Genomic DNA, 17,582 nt, shown 5'->3' on the forward strand with positions numbered 1-17,582 from the left:
TGGTCCAGTGTTCCGCGGCCCGGACGAAAACCGCATTGTTCCTCCTGAATCCAAGGTTTGACTATCGGCCGAATTCTCCTCTCCAGTACCCTGGAATAGACTTTCCCAGGGAGGCTGAGGAGTGTGATCCCCCGATAGTTGGAGCACACCCTCCAGTCCCCCTTTTTAAATAGGGGGACCACCACCCCGGTCTGCCAGTCCAGAGGCACTGTCCCCGACTGCCATGCAATGTTGCAGAGACGTGTCAACCAAGACAGCCCTACAACATCCAGAGACTTGAGGTACTCAGGGTGGATCTCATCCACCCCCGGTGCTTTGCCACTGAGGAGCTTCCCGACTACCTCGGTGACTTCGGCTTGAATGAATCCACCTCTGAGTCCCCAGCCTCTGCTTCCTCTATGGAAGACATGTCAGTGGGATTGAGGAGATCCTCGAAGTATTCCTTCCACTGCCCGACAATGTCCCCAGTCAAGTTCAACAGCTCCCCACCTCCACTGTAAACAGTGTTGGTGGTGGACTGCTTCCCCCTCCTGAGGCGCCGGATGGTTTGCCAGAATTTCCTCGAGGCCAACCGATAGTCCTCCTCCATGGCCTCCCCGAAATTTTCCCAGACCCAAGTTTTTGCTTCCGCAACTGCCCGTGCTGCCGCTCGCTTGGCCTGCCGGTACCCGTCAGCTGCTTCAGGAGTGTATGTATGTTTGTAGGTAAATTAAGTTAGCACCTCTCTGGTTCCTCTGTGGGATTATTGAACTGTATTCTGGATAATAAAGTAAATCTATATAATCTCTGAACACGAGTTTGTGATCCGTCCAGTTTCTGTTCATTCACATAATCTCCACAGATGAACTCCACTCTGTGATGTGTGAAGCTAAATTAACTGTGTCGCAGTAAGAAGCTAATGTTAGGCTACAAACAGACGACATCACGGTCACATGACTGAAACGTCTCCACCACTAAGAGTCTTACTGCACAATTACTATCCAGGTTTTCTATAAACTGATCAGTGTACAAGTTGTAAAGTCAGAGTTGGAACAGTGTGGAACTAAAGTGGCCTGTAAAGACGGACGAGTGAGTAGATGAGTCTCCGCGTTGCTGTGAGGACGTTTAATGTCCCCGACAACCTCTGTAGTCTCATTCAGACACTCGTTAGCAACCGCTAACTGTTGTTAGCACATGGAGAGCTTCACAATTAAACTGTGAGACATTTGATGATGATTGTTGGAGAACAAAACGTGAATATGTTCAGCCTGTGGTGATGACACACCTAATGTCAGGTATTCAACTGAACACACATCAACACACTCACAGACTTTGAGACGAGGGGACAGGAAATGCTAACTGATTTCTGTGTTTTAGAACTACAGACGACATCACTGCACATTCTGTCACCATGTTATAAATCTTTCTCTCTTCCTCTTCAAACAGGAACAATGGCAGAAGACTGCAACAATAGCACTTTATTCAGGTCAGTACAAACAAACACACACTGCTGCTTCGATCTCCAGTAACAACAAATGGCTCATGGCTCGAGCTGAAGCTAACCTTTAGCCTAACGCAGGGCTGCAGAAGGACAGCACAGGACGAACGAGTCGACCTGTGAAGGACTAGAACCTCTTCAGACACGATGATGAGCGTCAAAGCTCATTTTTCAAAAACTAGACGCATATTCTGAAACTGCTCCTCCACATGAAACACACGTGATGTCACTTTACAAAAATATCAGTTTTTTTAAAACATTAAGACATGTTTACATTTGAGGCTATTTCAGTTCATGAATCCACAAGAAAACAGCTGCTGAGTTTCAGTCCTCCTGGTTAACGGAGATACAGACGGTGTCAAACCTCACAGGTCCGATCGCCTGCAGACATGAATCAACTTAATGGTACAGAAAAGGAGTTCAGTGTGACAAAAACAAACTTCATGTAACTTTTTATTCAAAAGAGACATTTGTATACTGATATTTGGAGTCTATAACTTTGCAAAGCCAGACGACAAGTTTCAGTGTTGCGTGTCGTTAATACTGCAAATTTAACCGAGTCCGAGTCATCCGCTCAGGGACGTCGCTGCCTGCTGGTGGGGAAGGTAACCACATGTTCAGCCAGTCTTTCCTTCTGTGGAACTACCGTTTGAACACATTTTCATTGAAGCATAAATCTCATCTTTGTGTCTTCTGTTGAAGCTTATTATAAAGTGTGGAACGAGCTCATTGTCGGCCCTCCTGACAGCTGAAAAGAAAACACCCACTGTCCTCACTGTCAGGTAGCACCGGGTGTTTTTTAGCCCTCCAGCCTCGAGGGGGCAGCAAAGAGCTCATTACAGCGAAGTGACGAAGACAAAGATGACAAAAAATACTCACAAAGCTGATTTATAATCCTTCTGACATGTTGTTTAAACTTCATTTTACGGTTTATGACAAAAAAAGAAAGGGATGAAGGTTAACTGGTTGTTTTGGCAAATGGATGTTAAAGGAACAGTTCGTCCAGAAAGTCAGGTAAAGTCTTGCAGTCTGACTTTCCATCAGCATGGAGGGAGGAGATGATGACCGGATTGTTCCTTTAACTTCCTCTCCTCTGTTAAAGAGCAGCAGAGACTCTTCTCACACAGTAAAGTCTTTGAGTCTGAGAAGATTTTCTCTGCCAGGTGCAACATCTGGAACACAGAATATAATGAATGGTGTCTTCATACTGTTGTCTTCAGCTCCTTCCTGTGAACAGTGTCAGTCCTGGCAGCTCTCTGACCAGGTTTTTCTCCATCAGCGTCACAGAACGCCGTCACTCTTCACCTCTCTGTCTTTCTGTCACTTCCACAGCTTAAAGCTTCCTTAAGTTTTTGCAGTTTTTCCTTCAGTGTGGTCGGTGCAGCAGTCTGAAACCTTCCACGTCTCTATTGTGCAGAAATAAGAAAACAACCAGGAGAGGACGAGTTGTCTGACAGATCTGCTGCAGGCCGACGAGGATCCTGAGACCTTCTCTACTTTCCTCTCCTCCGTCTCCTCCTCTCTGTCCTCCACTGTCTCCTGTCCGAGGTGCTTCATCATTGGCTGTCGCTCTCGCCCAGTAGCCAATAGGTGGTCATCTTCCCTTTGCCCTTGACGTCGATCTCTCCTCGCAGCTCCAGCTGGAAGCAGTTGAACTCCAGCAGGACGTCGCGAGTCGCCGCCGACACGTGGATCTTCAGCGCTGCACAAACACACATCAACACACACACACACGCTAATTTGTGTGTATTTGTCCTGAATTTCTTAAAAACTCACATGACTGAGCAGTCAGTCATTAGTCAACTCATGAACACATCGCTTAGTTAACTAGTTTCTAGATGGCAAAATACTTTTTCATTCTCTTGACTAACTGTCACATGTGCAGCAGATTAAAGGGACAGTTCACCCCGAGTTGTAGAGACATCTGAATATAACAGAACTAGATGTTGTGTTGTGATCGACGGCTCATCATCTCACATTTATTTCCACAAATCTCCTGATTAAACGATCCTCCTGAATATAAACTGAAGCAGGATCAGTTGTGGTTGGTGTTACTCCTGTAGATGATGAGCAGCGAGGTGTTCAGAGCTGAACTTTAGATGAATAATGGCTTGAATTAAATGCTTTTGAAGCAGAAGACTTGTGTCTGTCATGTTCACGCGGTTGTCGTCACATGTTTGCGTGTCTGCAGGTCTGACCTTCTCCGCTGGACTCCATCCGTGACGACGTGTTGACGGTGTCACCGAACAGACAGTAACGTGGCATCTTCAGACCCACAACTCCTGCACACACCGGACCTGCGGCACACAGAGGGGGAGGCTTACACACCTGTCCTGAGGTAAACGAGGCTCCGACAGCTCCTGTTCCTCACACCTACTTTCCCCTGATTAGAGACTTCACTTTATTCACTTTATTATCACTTTTACTGTTTCAATGATTTTGGTTTAATTCAGTCAGAAACATCCTGCTGAGAAAACAATCGTACATCTTACAATTATAAAAACAAAGCTTGTTTTCTCCAGATGTCAAAAAATATTTGTTATTCCATGACAATGACTCGATAACTTCTTGATCCTGAAACACAGATAATATTGAACTCTTATCACTGACTGATCAAAGGGACTGAATGAGGCTGTTAAAGGGCCACATTTGGCTGACGAGCCACCAGTTGAATGTCTGTAGTTGATTATTAATCAGTATTTCATCATGGTTTTTTTTAAATATCTCACATTACCTGGTAAACTGCTCCTCGTATACAGTCAGAGCCAAATCTCTGAATCTAAACTGTGTTTAACTGATTTAATGATTTAAAACTCATGTTTTTGTTATTAAAATGTAACATGTCGTCTTACTTTGTACAACCTGTAATCAGCCTGTTGTTGCTTACAAAGACCTCGATAACAGATGTGATGTGAAGAGTTCATTCAGTAAAACTAGAGACACAAGCATGTCATCTCCTGTCAGATGCTTATGACCTGATGGTGTGTGTTCTCCTGCTCACCGCTGTGTATCCCGATCCTCAGTTTCAGCTGCTGTTCTGATCGGTGGCGGATCTTGAAGGTCCGGACGGCATCCAGCAGGGCGAGGGCCATACGGGCGATCTCTCTGCCGTGAAGATTCCCGTTCTTCACCGGCAGCCCCGACACCACCATGTAGGCGTCGCCGATGGTCTCCACCTGGGGGCGCCACGCGACCACAAACAACAGGTCAGTGTCAGAGAGGACGTCTGTTCTTGTGGTTTTATCTCAGCTCTGCTCTGCTGCTGTTACTCTGCATAGATTTACACAACTTTTCTTAAACTGTGATGTTTTAGGTTGTTTAGGCAGTTTGTGTTCTTATTTTGGGTGGAGACACGTAAAGGATGTGGAAGGAAGCTGATTTAATCTTTGGTAACCTTGGATCAATAACAGTCTCTAATTCCAAAGATATTTATGTCTTTGCAGCATTAATGAATCTGGAGTCTTAAAAATCCAGAATTATTTAAGTCGTCTGTGATTCTTCTGTTTTATCACTTACATTTTTTATATTACAATGACTTAAATCAGTTTGTTGTCACCTTGTAAACGTCGAAGTTGTCGATGATGGCATCAAAACAGGTGTAGAGGTCGTTCAGCAGAGTCACCACCTGCAGAGTCAAAAGAGTCAAAGAAGATGATCTGAAAATGTTCTGTTGGACCAGCAGACTTCAGGCTGCCCGTCTCATGAGGACAGGAAGGAGGTGTGGCGCCGCTCACCTCCATCGGCGTGCTCTCTGCTGAGATGGCCGTGAAACCCACGATGTCACTGAAGTAGATGGTGACGGAGTCGAAGGCTTCGGCCTGAACCGTCTCGCCTCGCTTCAACTGCTCCGCCACCGAGCTGAGGACGGGCGAGAGAAGAAGGTGTAGAGGCAGAGAGAGAGAGGGGTGCAGAGATTAGTACTCACTGGGGCAGAATCTGGCAGTATCAGTACTCACTGGGGCAGTATCTGGCAGTATCAGTACTCACTGGGGCAGAATCTGGCAGTATCAGTACTCACTGGGGCAGTATCTGGCAGTATCAGTACTCACTGGGGCAGTATCTGGCAGTATCAGTACTCACTGGGGCAGAATCTGGCAGTATCAGTACTCACTGGGGCAGTATCTGGCAGTATCAGTACTCACTGGGGCAGTATCTGGCAGTAGTAGTACTCACTGGGGCAGTATCTGGCAGTATCAGTACTCACTGGGGCAGTATCTGGCAGTAGTAGTACTCACTGGGGCAGTATCTGGCAGTATCAGTACTCACTGGGGCAGTATCTGGCAGTATCAGTACTCACTGGGGCAGTATCTGGCAGTATCAGTACTCACTGGGGCAGTATCTGGCAGTATCAGTACTCACTGGGGCAGTATCTGGCAGTATCAGTACTCACTGGGGCAGTATCTGGCAGTAGTAGTACTCACTGGGGCAGTATCTGGCAGTATCAGTACTCACTGGGGCAGTATCTGGCAGTATCAGTACTCACTGGGGCAGTATCTGGCAGTAGTAGTACTCACTGGGGCAGTATCTGGCAGTAGTAGTACTCACTGGGGCAGTATCTGGCAGTAGTAGTACTCACTGGGGCAGTATCTGGCAGTATCAGTACTCACTGGGGCAGTATCTGGCAGTAGTAGTACTCACTGGGGCAGTATCTGGCAGTAGTAGTACTCACTGGGGCAGTATCTGGCAGTAGTAGTACTCACTGGGGCAGTATCTGGCAGTATTAGTACTCACTGGGGCAGTATCTGGCAGTAGTAGTACTCACTGGGGCAGTATCTGGCAGTAGTAGTACTCACTGGGGCAGTATCTGGCAGTATCAGTACTCACTGGGGCAGTATCTGGCAGTATTAGTACTCACTGGGGCAGTATCTGGCAGTATTAGTACTCACTGGGGCAGTATCTGGCAGTAGTAGTACTCACTGGGGCAGTATCTGGTAGAGCAGAGCTTCAGCCTTGCGTTTCTCCTCGTGATAAGCTTGTGTTCGCTCCTCCACCAGCTCCTCCAGGTTGTTGGCGTACTGCTCCATACGGGACAGCAGGTTGTCCAGGATGTTGGTCCTCGACTCCCTGAACACAAACAGGATGATGATGACTGTTTTCATCATCACGCAGTGGTTGATGGTGTCGGGTGTTTAAATCTCCATCATAGAGCACAGAGATGCAGATAATTACCTGTTTTTATCTCACACGCTATGTAAAAAGTGCAATCAGTCACATTTCAGAGGCTTTTTGCACAACATGACATGAAAGTCAGCAGATACTGTTTCTTCCTGTTCATGAATTAAAGGAACAGTCGGGTCTTTTGATGTTGGCTTGTCTGATGTAATCATCTCTAGACCGTCAGCTCTGGAGAAGCAGCGCTGCACTGCTGAAACTCTACAAACATAATTTGGTCCCATCTTAATATAAAATCTGTTTAAGTGTACATTGTGTTTTTAACATTTCTGGCATTACATTCCCTCGACGGTACAACATCCATATTCCTACACAGAAGCCATAGTTCAAAGGGAAATGGCTGTTTGAAAGCAACGTAAAACAACAAAAACAGCAGTGGTGTGCTGATTCTGATCAGAGGCTAAACCTGACCCCCCCTCTCTCTACAGCCCTTAAAACAGCACTCAAGCTTTCAGGTTTTAATCCTAAAAGTTTTAAAAACAGTCTCTTGTTTATCCAAGTTACCAGCGTCTGTCCCTCCCCTCCCGTCTGTTTGCACAAATGCTCTATATTCAACAGTTTCCTTAATAAAACTGCAATGAGAAGTAGTTTAAGGAAACGACTGGACCTTTTTAAACATGAAACTATACATCTGTCAGCTGTTTTTAAAGGTCCAGTGGGCTCGGCGCTATGAGCCACAAACAGGAAGTCAGAAAGCCGAGTGGTCAGAAGCCACATCTGACTCCTCGTCTTTCAGTCAGCCCTCTGTCTGTTGTTGCAGCACTCACTTGTTCTGTTTTCGTAGCAGCAGGTGGATGTGGTTGAACTCTGGCCGTTCAGTTGGTTCCTCGGCCCAGCAGCGCTGCATCAGCTGACCCAGCTCAGGACTGTGGCTCTGGGGGTCGACGGTCGGTCTGAGGCAGGGCCACTCACCCAGAACCACCCGGTCCACGATCTCTGCAGAGGGAGAGGAGCATCAGGAAAATATCAGGAGACATGAACGGTCCTCACAGGTTACTGTTCAAAACATGTCGGTTCTCTTGTTTATTTGGGGAAGATCGTAACTAGCAAATAAACAACTAAAAATAGACGGATGGTTATTAAACTGCAGTGAAAATGAGAAGAAATGCAGCAACACTGGACTGAAGGAGAGAAACTTGGTTGGAAGAAGAAATAAAAATAATCATCGACGAGTCTGAATGTGGACAGAAATACTGAGCTGGTTATCCTGTGAAGTGTTCTCTGGAGATTTAATCACTGCAGATGTTTGTGCAGAAAACAGACTTCAATTAGTATCTTAAAGCCTTGAAGTCCACTGAAGAATCATCTATTTATAAGGATATTTCTTGAAGAATAGTTTGCATGTCAACTTTAAGGATTTGCTGATTTAAAATATATATGAACACACAATGGAAAATTACACTCTGAAACACACGAGGCCCTTGACAGACTGCAGGCCAACAGCTCTGAAGCTGGATCACTCTTTCAGAGGTTCAGTTCCTGGAAAGTGTTCGTGGAAAATAAAGCTGGAAAGAAAAAACTGCAGATTAATTGAAGCGCGGTCCAGTTGGCTGTTCGTCGCCGCTGCCAACAGGTCAGAGAAAAAGCAAACATCCCACAGTGAACCTCTTTTCTCTCTCAGCCTCCTCCTGTCATGCTCCGTCTCTAATTCACCTCATTGAGCCGTCGTCAGGACTGAATCAGCTCCAATCCCTCCATCCGTCCAGCCGATGACCTCGGCTTTGTTTGCTGCTCTCCTGATCGACGACTGAACACAGCAGCTTCCAATCAGGTCAATAACACATTCAGGAGCCGACAGAACCAAAGAACACGGTTCACTCACTGATGGAAAACATCGAAGTAATAATGGAAGACAAACTGCTCTGCAAAAGCTGCTTCTTATTATTTATTTATTTATTTTTTATAATTTCTTGTGTTTATAACATTTCCTTTGTTGTTATTATAGCATTAAAACCTTGGCCACATTTGGACTCTTTACTGGAGGACGGCTCATAATACAGGAAACAAGCTCCTCTGGTGGTGAAGACGGTTCGTCAGGTATTTAGCATCAGATCCATCGGGACAGAACAGATGTCGTGTGTGTGGACTGGATCCTACCTTTAGGGCTGAGCGGGTCTCCCTCCAGGTAAAAGGCTCCTCTGCGCAGCGCCACCTCCTGGAGGACGATGCCGAAGCTGTAGACGTCTCCTTTCTGAGTTCCCTGAGGAGGAGGAGACTCCATCCGGAGCAGCTCCGGAGCCATCCACAACCTCTCTGCAGGCGGAGGACAGACACCGCGTATACCGACAGCAAACAGCAGGTTTTAAGATGCCGTCAAGTTTTAGAAGGTTTATGGTTCTTTCACAGCTTCTGTGTTTACTTTATTGATTTTGCAGTATTTACAATTATTTAATTAGAGTCTCATGACTAGATTCAGTCGTTGGAATAAACTTTTTGCTGTTGAAAATTTGGTCACATTAGTGATTTAAATCAGATTTAAATCTCATTCTGCTTCTATATTTAGAACATTTTATATCCTTTGGATTCTCTTGTTTTCAGAAAGACAAAAGTTTCAGAAACATCTCATCTTGTATCTTTACACAGTCCTGTATGTGAGCGCTGAAACTGACCTAATTCTATGAATCTTCACTGCCTGTGTGGAAAGTAACGAGCAGCTGTGATTCACTGTAGTAAAGACGATAAAGGACTAAAACTCACGGGCGTAGTAGGCGTGAGCATCTTTTCCTGAGTCGTCGTCAGATCGAAAGCTGGACAAACCGTAGTCGGTGATCTTCAGGACGAAGCGGTTGTCGACGACACAGTTGGAGGACTTGAGTTTACCGTGAGAGAGGATGACGCTGTTGTGGAGGAACACCATGCCCTGCAGAGAGAGAGAAGAACTCAAAGACAAACACTCGCTGCAAACTATCAGCTCCATGACATCCACATACTATTAATAACATAATACATGGTTGTACAAAACAGTGTAGAAGAGAACAGAAGAAAAAAGAAACTGACCTTGACGATGTCGTTGATGAGAGAATATTTGAACATCCAGTCCAGAGTGATGCTGTCGTTCTCCAAGATGTCCTGAACACACAAAACACAGACTGTCAACCAACAAACAGACAGGCAGACAGACAGACAGACAGACAGGCAGGCAGACAGACAGACAGGCAGACAGACAGGCAGGCAGACAGGCAGGCAGGCAGGCAGACAGACAGACAGGCAGACAGACAGGCAGACAGACAGACAGGCAGACAGACAGGCAGACAGACAGACAGACAGACAGGCAGACAGACAGACAGACAGACAGACAGGCAGACAGGCAGACAGACAGACAGGCAGACAGACAGGCAGACAGACAGACAGACAGACAGGCAGACAGACAGACAGACAGACAGACAGGCAGACAGACAGTCAGGTGTGTGTACCTGTAGACTCCCTCTGGGACAGTACTCTGTGATGATACAGATGTTTGGATGGTCGATGCACGCGCCGATGAACCTCGTCAGGTGTTCGTTCTGGACGTCTCTCATCTGTACAAATAAATACATTAATATATGTTACACCCCCTCCTCTGTTTTCTCCTCCTCCTCTGTTTTCTCCTCCTCCTCTGTTTTCTCCCCCTCCTCTGTTTTCTCCCCCTCCTCTGTTTTCTCCTCCTCCTCTGTTTTCTCCCCCTCCTCTGTTTTCTCCCCCTCCTCTGTTTTCTGCTCCTCCTCTGTTTTCTCCTCCTCTGTTTTCTCCTCCTCCTCTGTTTTCTCCTCCTCCTCTGTTTTCTCCCCCTCCTCTGTTTTCTCCTCCTCCTCTGTTTTCTCCTCCTCCTCTGTTTTCTCCCCCTCCTCTGTTTTCTGCTCCTCCTCTGTTTTCTCCCCCTCCTCTGTTTTCTCCCCCTCCTCTGTTTTCTCCCCCTCCTCTGTTTTCTCCTCCTCTGTTTTCTCCTCCTCCTCTGTTTTCTCCCCCTCCTCTGTTTTCTCCTCCTCCTCTGTTTTCTCCCCCTCCTCTGTTTTCTCCCCCTCCTCTGTTTTCTCCTCCTCCTCTGTTTTCTCCTCCTCCTCTGTTTTCTCCCCCTCCTCTGTTTTCTCCTCCTCCTCTGTTTTCTCCTCCTCTGTTTTCTCCTCCTCCTCTGTTTTCTCCTCCTCCTCTGTTTTCTCCTCCTCCTCTGTTTTCTCCTCCTCCTCTCCTCTCAGGTGCTCCTAATCAGACGATTTGTTTCTGCCCAACATTTAAGGGAGGTTGGAGGAGAACGGTCTCTCTCAGATTCTGTGTTCTGAAGGTTCACTAGTCCTGTGTTTAATTGTTTGTTTAGTTTAAGCAGTTTTTCATAGTCTAGGAAGAAAAGTTCTGGGTCCACTGTGCAGCCGGCCCACACTTCTCTCCTGCTCTTGTTCATTCTGTCCTCCAGACAGTTTTGGTTAATTTTGAGTCTTGGCTGGTGGATAAAAATCATCTCTTCTTGCAGACTTGTTCTTGGGTACTGTGTTCTTTTTAATATGTCACAAGGTCGAGCCGACTGAGCGTTTTGTTGTAGCCGAAACAACAAGTATATAAAAGTATTTATGCTGCGCACACACAGGAAATCTCCACTGTGTTTAGACCGTGTCAGTCTGAAACTCTTCCAGTGACTCAGTGAACGTGTTGGACTGAACAACATCTGGATGATTTATCGATTCTTAAAGCTAAATATGTAAAGTCCTGATGGGCTGTGGGTCCCTTTTAGTTGTTCAGCTGTGTAGGAAACAGGACCAGATCATTTAAAAACGTTTTTTCTACATTTCTCCTGATTGTTGCCATGACTCAGCAGCTCTGATCCAAACATCCCTCGTCTCTCGTCTGAAAGCTGCTCTGAAGTGTGAAGAAGTGAACCGTCGGACACTCACATGTTTGAGTTCAAACAGGACCTCCCTGTTCAGCTCGATGCGTTTCCTGTCAGTGTATTTTATGGCCACGATGTTTCCCTGAAAGAACACAAAGAAAAGATCAGATTCAAACCTTCAACATCGATTAAAAACACGATTCCGGTTCTCATCTTAGATTATAAACCCCGAACCTGGACAAGTTAAAGTGAAACTCTCGCCAAAATGCAACCTGGGCTTGTTCTGTGAATGTATATCAGTTAAACCTTTGTGTAAAAGCATAACCTTCTTTTTAGTAAACTGTGTACACAAACAGAACAATGTTGTCAGTGCTGGTGTTCATGTGCAGAGACCCTGGTGATGCTGCCAGCAAAGTTTCATGTTGTGTTCAGACTTCTTACTGTTTTAAAAACAGAGATTTTGATGCTATCGTAAAAGTGCCCGTAGCACTCCCATTGAAAATGAGTTTGACCCGAAAACAAAAATACAATAAATCCTAAAAGTGCCTCTTTCGGTGTAATTATGCTTTTACACGAAGGTTTGACTCGGGTAAATTCACAAAAAAGCCTAAGCTGCATTTTGGCGAGAGTTTCACTTTAAGTGGCAGCTCTCTTATCAAACTGATTTTTTCCTTTTTATTGTTTGCAGTGATTTTATATTTCTTCAGAAATAAAGATCCTCTGCCTGCTTCATGTTCCCAGCCAACATCTGCAGCACAACATCAGTGTGTAAACAGACATTTACTGACAAGCGACTCTTTATTTCCACAGATATATTTCAAAACAACTGACAACTACAAGTCCAGTCAATGATAAGTGAGGTCAGATAAACCTCATGAGGACTTTTCACTGCCGACAGAATTCACGTTGTTTTACTTGACTGATTCTCAGTCGTGATTTAATGTGTCTGTTAGTCTCTGGTCGCTGTTGCTGGTCAGAGTAAATGGTCAACAGTGTGAGTCCTGATTGGTTCACACAGCCTGATATAAACAGGTCATCACCACAGAAAACAGATTAAAAATCATCAGCTCAATGATGCAGGTGGGGAAGTTACTAACAGTATTTGTGTTTTTCACTAAACCTGCTGATTTTTGCTTTGTTGGGTCTGAAATCTGATTTAAGAAATAATAAGCCCGTGTGGTGGAAAACAGTTTCCACCAGTGAGTCTCCGCAGCGACTGTGATAAAGAAATATTGCTCTCAGACATGTTGTGAAACGACCACTCAGACAACATTATGTCTGTCAGAAGAAAGTCTCTCATGTTCTTTCAGCTCCGTCGGTCCTTCAGCCATGTGTTAGATTATAAAACTGATTTGATAAAAATGGAGCCACAGATTGTTCACAAGCAGCAGACGTCAATCAACACAACCCACTTCATGTGCAGACAGGAAGTCAAAGGACAAAACCTCAGAGACGGAGCACTTAATTATGACTGAAATGCAAAAGACCAACAGTCTGAAATCTCAATAATCTTAAAACCAAACATTTAAAAAAGAAAACATGTAATTTCCCGTATAAACACAGGAAAAAACCATTAGCTTTTGGGCGTGAGGATGTTACAGGCATCACTTCCTGTCACAGGAACGAGCTTTTCGACAACGTGACTGTTTATGAAGTCATGAACACTAAAGAGGCTTTCAGGGACTGCATGTAATCTGATTACAGCTGTGTGACAACAGGCAGTAATTTACATGAAAATGTGTGTAATTAGACCTCCGGTGCTTCACATTCAGTCAGGCTCAAAGAAGATGAACACACCGACCTTGTAGTATCCAGTCTTTGCAAAAACCTGCAGGTTTCCATCTCCGGTCATCAGGGAGCCGTAGTTAGAGCCTCTCTGCAGACACACACAGGATCAGAGAGAGCATGAGAGTGTGTGTGTGTGTGTGTGTGTGTGTGTGTGTGTGTGTGTGTGTGTACTCACCAGCGACAGTGTGATCCTGCTGCCGCTGCGCAGCACTTTGTCCAGGTTGCTCATCTGGATGTCGTCCCAGCAGATCCTCCACAGCTGAGCCACCAGCTCCTTCTCCAGCTTCATCCTCCTGCAGAGAGACGTCACAATAAAAGCAGCGGAGGCCGAGACATCACGAACACCGAAACAACGTTCAGTCCTTTTTCCATACTTCAGCTGGGCAGTGTCTCTCATTACACCTTCGTTTTTAAATGTATTAATTCATTTAATCGTGAGGTCTGTACAGTCTCTCGTGTGTTTGGGGAGGGAGCAGCTATTGAGAAGATGAGGTTTGTCCTGGAGGAGCAGAGACGACAGGACGGGTTGTGGCGGTGGAGCAGGTCGGCCTGGTTGTCGAGGGCTTTGTGAGTGAAGAGGATGATTCTGAAGTGGATCCGTCGTTGGACAGGAGGCCAGTGGAGGTTCTGGAGGAAGGGGGTGATGTGGTCACGGGTGGATGATGGATGAGCAGCCGAGCAGCAGAGTTCTGGACATATCAGTTTATTTCGCTGGTTTGATTCCCCTGGTCTGCATGTCGAAGTGTCCTTGGGCAAAATACCGAACCCCAAACTGCTCCTGATGTGCTGGTCGGCACCTTGTATGGCAGCCGCCGCCATCAGTGTGTGAATGTATGTAAGAACTACTGTAAGACGCTTTAGACAAAAGCGTCTGATAAATGATCTAAATGTAAATGTATCCAGAGTTTGGATGGTGTGGCGTATAGGATGCTGCTCAGAATCACAATACCTTTATTGTCCCACAAACGGGGAGCGTGTTTCAAAATCCAATAACAATAGAGAAAAATAAACCAAATAATTAAAAAGGTAAGAAATAGGATAGAAATATATATGCAATAATCAATTCTGGACGTGATGAAGCGAGGATCAGGGTTTCTGCAGGTTTGAACAAGTCAAATTTAAGACTTTAAGACCTTTTTAAGACCACTTTGAACTAAATTTAAGACCTACACGACGTAAATGCAGTCACAGAATGACTTTTAAAAATAACAACATTTATTGCCATTCATAGAGCAGCTCAAACAATGACGAATGGAGTGAAGAATGTGAGTGTCAGGATTATTATAGTTTTAATATTTTCATTAGTTTTTACTTTAATTTAGTTTTTCAGTTTGATTTTTTACTTCAGTTTAGTTTTAATTAGTTTAACAAGTGATTTAAGTAGTTTCAGTTTAGTTTTTATCAAGGAATTTAATTTTAGTATGTGTATGTGTTAGTATAACAACCCTGGTGTGTGTGCGCACATACACACATGCACACACGTATGGACACACACACACACACACACACACACACACACAGTGTTCAAAATCCAAAGCACCTCCACTTCCAACGTTGCTGTTGAGCCAAAGATGGTTTGAATGTTGCCTGACTGCGAGACAGCAGAGGCAGGTCAGAGTTCGGGTCCAGCAGAACTGGATGAACTTGAAGTTGTTTTTAAGTCTTTAGAAGCTAACTGGTGTTTTTCTGAGTGTGTGCCCAATTTGAGGGTCCTCTGGCAGATTCTGCTGTTCAAGTCTTTCTGGAAATGTCGATGTGTAAGTCAGTAAATTCCAGTTGCAATGTTGGCAAAATGCTACTTACGTTCCTGGATGCTTCACACAGAAGAACACACAGAGCTAACTGTGAATCTCAACAACACATTTCCTCAAAACAAAATGAAAAAAAAGGCGATTACTGCAGCGGTAAATGAACGTACATATTTAAGACGTAACTAAATGTAATTTAAGACCTATATGATAAATATGGACATATTGAAGACTTTTTAAGACCTAAAATTGAGATTATCAAATTTAAGACTTTTTAAGACTCTGCGGAAACCCTGGAAGGGGGTGATGGGCGGAGACAGGCGACGTGTTTGAGATGGAAGATGGCAGTTCTGGTGATTTGACTGATGTGTTGTTGAAGGAGAGTTTGCTGTGACTGTGTGGGAGGGGGAGACAGGCTGGAGCTGTCAAGGAACCGTTGGGGGGGGGGACGCCTTGGGACAGAGGAGCGGTGGAGGAGGTGCAGTTGATGATATGGATGAACTGTTGTCTGTTTGTGAGATATGATTTGAACCAGGAGAGGGCGGTGTTGGTGATGTTGAGGGAGGATTCAAGGCTGGAGAGAAGAATGGAGTTGTTGATGGAGTCATGAGCTGCCGTGAGGTCCGGAAGGATGAGGACGCTGAAGTGACCGGAGTCTGCAGAGAGGAGGAGGCTCGTTAGTGACTTAAAGGAGGCCTGAAAAGGTACGAACAGGTCGGTGGAGATGAGGTGGGTTTTAAGGGAGGTTGGAGACGGGCCAGAAATCTGTCATGATGTCAGGGTTGAGTCCAGGAGCTGAGGGGGGAGTTATTGTGATGAGGGAGATCGGGGAGAAGGGGATGGCTGGAAGAGTGTTGACCAGGTGGGACGGGACAGGATCCAGGTGACATGATGGTGGACAGGTCCCTTGGAGACACAGGGAGTCGGTGAAGGAGTGGAGGGGTCATGGGACTGAGAGGTGGACAGGTGGCTGTAGAAACTGTCTTGAAAGGAAGGAGTTGTATTTATCTGTTGTTAAGGAGTTGGAGGTTGTTTTTCAATGGGTGTGAGAAGTTTGTTTATGGTGGTAGAAAGGAGCTTCGGGGTTGGTGGAGCCAAAGTGAATCAGTCTTTCAAGCTGAGGTTTGTGGGATTTCATTTGACGGCCTTCAGGAGTGAACCAGGGAGCAGCGTGAGTGAATGAGACTGCAGTTTTTGATTTTCCCTTCAAATATCTGTGACAACTATCTTAATCAACAAAACCTGGTAGTATCATAAACATGTGTTCATTGTGGAGGAAACCAGAGCGATGCTCAGGGTAACTCTATAAAAATACATCTCAACATCTTTGGGGCTTAAGAGAGTTTAATCAGAGCAGCAGCAGCTCTCACCTGTAGATGAAGACGGTGATGGTGAGCGTCATTGTGAAGATGAAGAAGAGGACGATGGAGACCATCTGGTGGATGGTGATCGTCTCTGTCAGAGAGAGAGAAGATATTTATTAACCGACTTAACTGAATTTAACTCAACATGAATTAAGTACCAACCATAAGTTATCTTAACAGTGTGTGAGACTTAAGTGAGCTGATCTGGTGATGTCGACTGACTTGCGAGGCAGACGGGGTTGTCGTTCTTGAAGCCACAGACGGGAACATCCGGAGGACAAACTCCACCCAGCCAGTGAAGTGTTGTTCCAGGTATTTCTGTCAGCTGCTCCTCTGAACTGTTGTACACCAAAACTATCTGGAATGAATCGACAAACACATTAAAGATGGTGTATACACAGAAAAGTAATCACCTTAAAGTCAAACCGCATGAGCAGGGCGGTGATGCAGAGCAGTGATTATATTCGTCCACCATTTTGTACCTGATGAAGACCCTCAAGGTGCAAACCAGTCCAGTTTTGAATAAATCGCTTTTGAATTAATTCAAGTGTTTTTGTTCCTGCTTGTCAGATAAACAGCGGTGCATCAACAGCACCGCTGTTTATCTTGAGCTTGTTGATGTAAAGAATCCTCGAACAAACCACCACCTTAGTTAAAAAGTTGGAGTCTGCTATAAAATCTATTATACCTTTATTTCAACTATCAGACACTGAGTCAAAGAGTCATTTTACACCAGCAGTAATATGACGTCTTCATGACTTTAACCGGCGCTACACTTCAGATGGTTGGACGGTTCCCAGAGGATTCACAGGACTACAGCGAGGCGACAGGACGGATCGAACCGTCACACTGAAACTATCAGGACGTGTGATCGAGGCTGATGAACAGACAGAGAGGTGTGATGGTGGAACAGAGCGAGAGGACGCAAGAGATCAATTAAATCTGAAGGAAAAAAAACTCTCATAATTGTTCGAGGGTCAAACTAGATCTCACCTCTCTGACTGCCTTTTACCTCTCGATTGAATCCTGATTGTTGTTTTCGGGTTTCACCATTTCATAAATATTTCGATTACATTTTTTTTACCTTGCTGGATTTCCTCCACACCAACTCAAACACAAACACCCAGCTCAGACGAAATAATGATAAAAAAGTTTGTCCTGCTTCTGCGCACAATCATTTGTCGTTCTTTAAGCATTTGTCACATTTAAGCCGTCAGTAACTTAAAGACAGACGT

At 45.1% G+C, this 17,582-nt stretch overlaps 1 protein-coding gene across 2 annotated transcripts in view; it reads right to left on the reverse strand.

The window, feature by feature from the left end:
• Positions 1–1,435: 1,435 nt before the first annotated feature.
• Positions 1,436–17,582, reverse strand: part of LOC119005588 (atrial natriuretic peptide receptor 1-like) — a 69,989-nt gene continuing 53,842 nt past the window's right edge. For both annotated transcript variants that reach the window (XM_037073348.1, XM_037073347.1), the window contains 16 exons: positions 16,570–16,705; positions 16,354–16,438; positions 13,411–13,528; positions 13,249–13,323; positions 11,512–11,589; positions 10,063–10,167; positions 9,647–9,718; positions 9,347–9,509; positions 8,747–8,902; positions 7,417–7,585; positions 6,395–6,541; positions 5,212–5,335; positions 5,034–5,102; positions 4,479–4,653; positions 3,676–3,774; positions 1,436–3,179 (listed from right to left, as the gene is read on the reverse strand). In XM_037073348.1, coding sequence (XP_036929243.1) covers positions 3,034–3,179; positions 3,676–3,774; positions 4,479–4,653; positions 5,034–5,102; positions 5,212–5,335; positions 6,395–6,541; positions 7,417–7,585; positions 8,747–8,902; positions 9,347–9,509; positions 9,647–9,718; positions 10,063–10,167; positions 11,512–11,589; positions 13,249–13,323; positions 13,411–13,528; positions 16,354–16,438; positions 16,570–16,705 — 1,917 coding nt within the window. In that variant the 3' untranslated portion in view covers positions 1,436–3,033. The remainder of the gene's footprint in view (positions 3,180–3,675; positions 3,775–4,478; positions 4,654–5,033; positions 5,103–5,211; positions 5,336–6,394; positions 6,542–7,416; positions 7,586–8,746; positions 8,903–9,346; positions 9,510–9,646; positions 9,719–10,062; positions 10,168–11,511; positions 11,590–13,248; positions 13,324–13,410; positions 13,529–16,353; positions 16,439–16,569; positions 16,706–17,582) is intronic.

This window comes from Acanthopagrus latus, chromosome 17 (assembly GCF_904848185.1).
Source record: "Acanthopagrus latus isolate v.2019 chromosome 17, fAcaLat1.1, whole genome shotgun sequence".
Lineage (NCBI taxonomy): Eukaryota > Metazoa > Chordata > Actinopteri > Spariformes > Sparidae > Acanthopagrus > Acanthopagrus latus.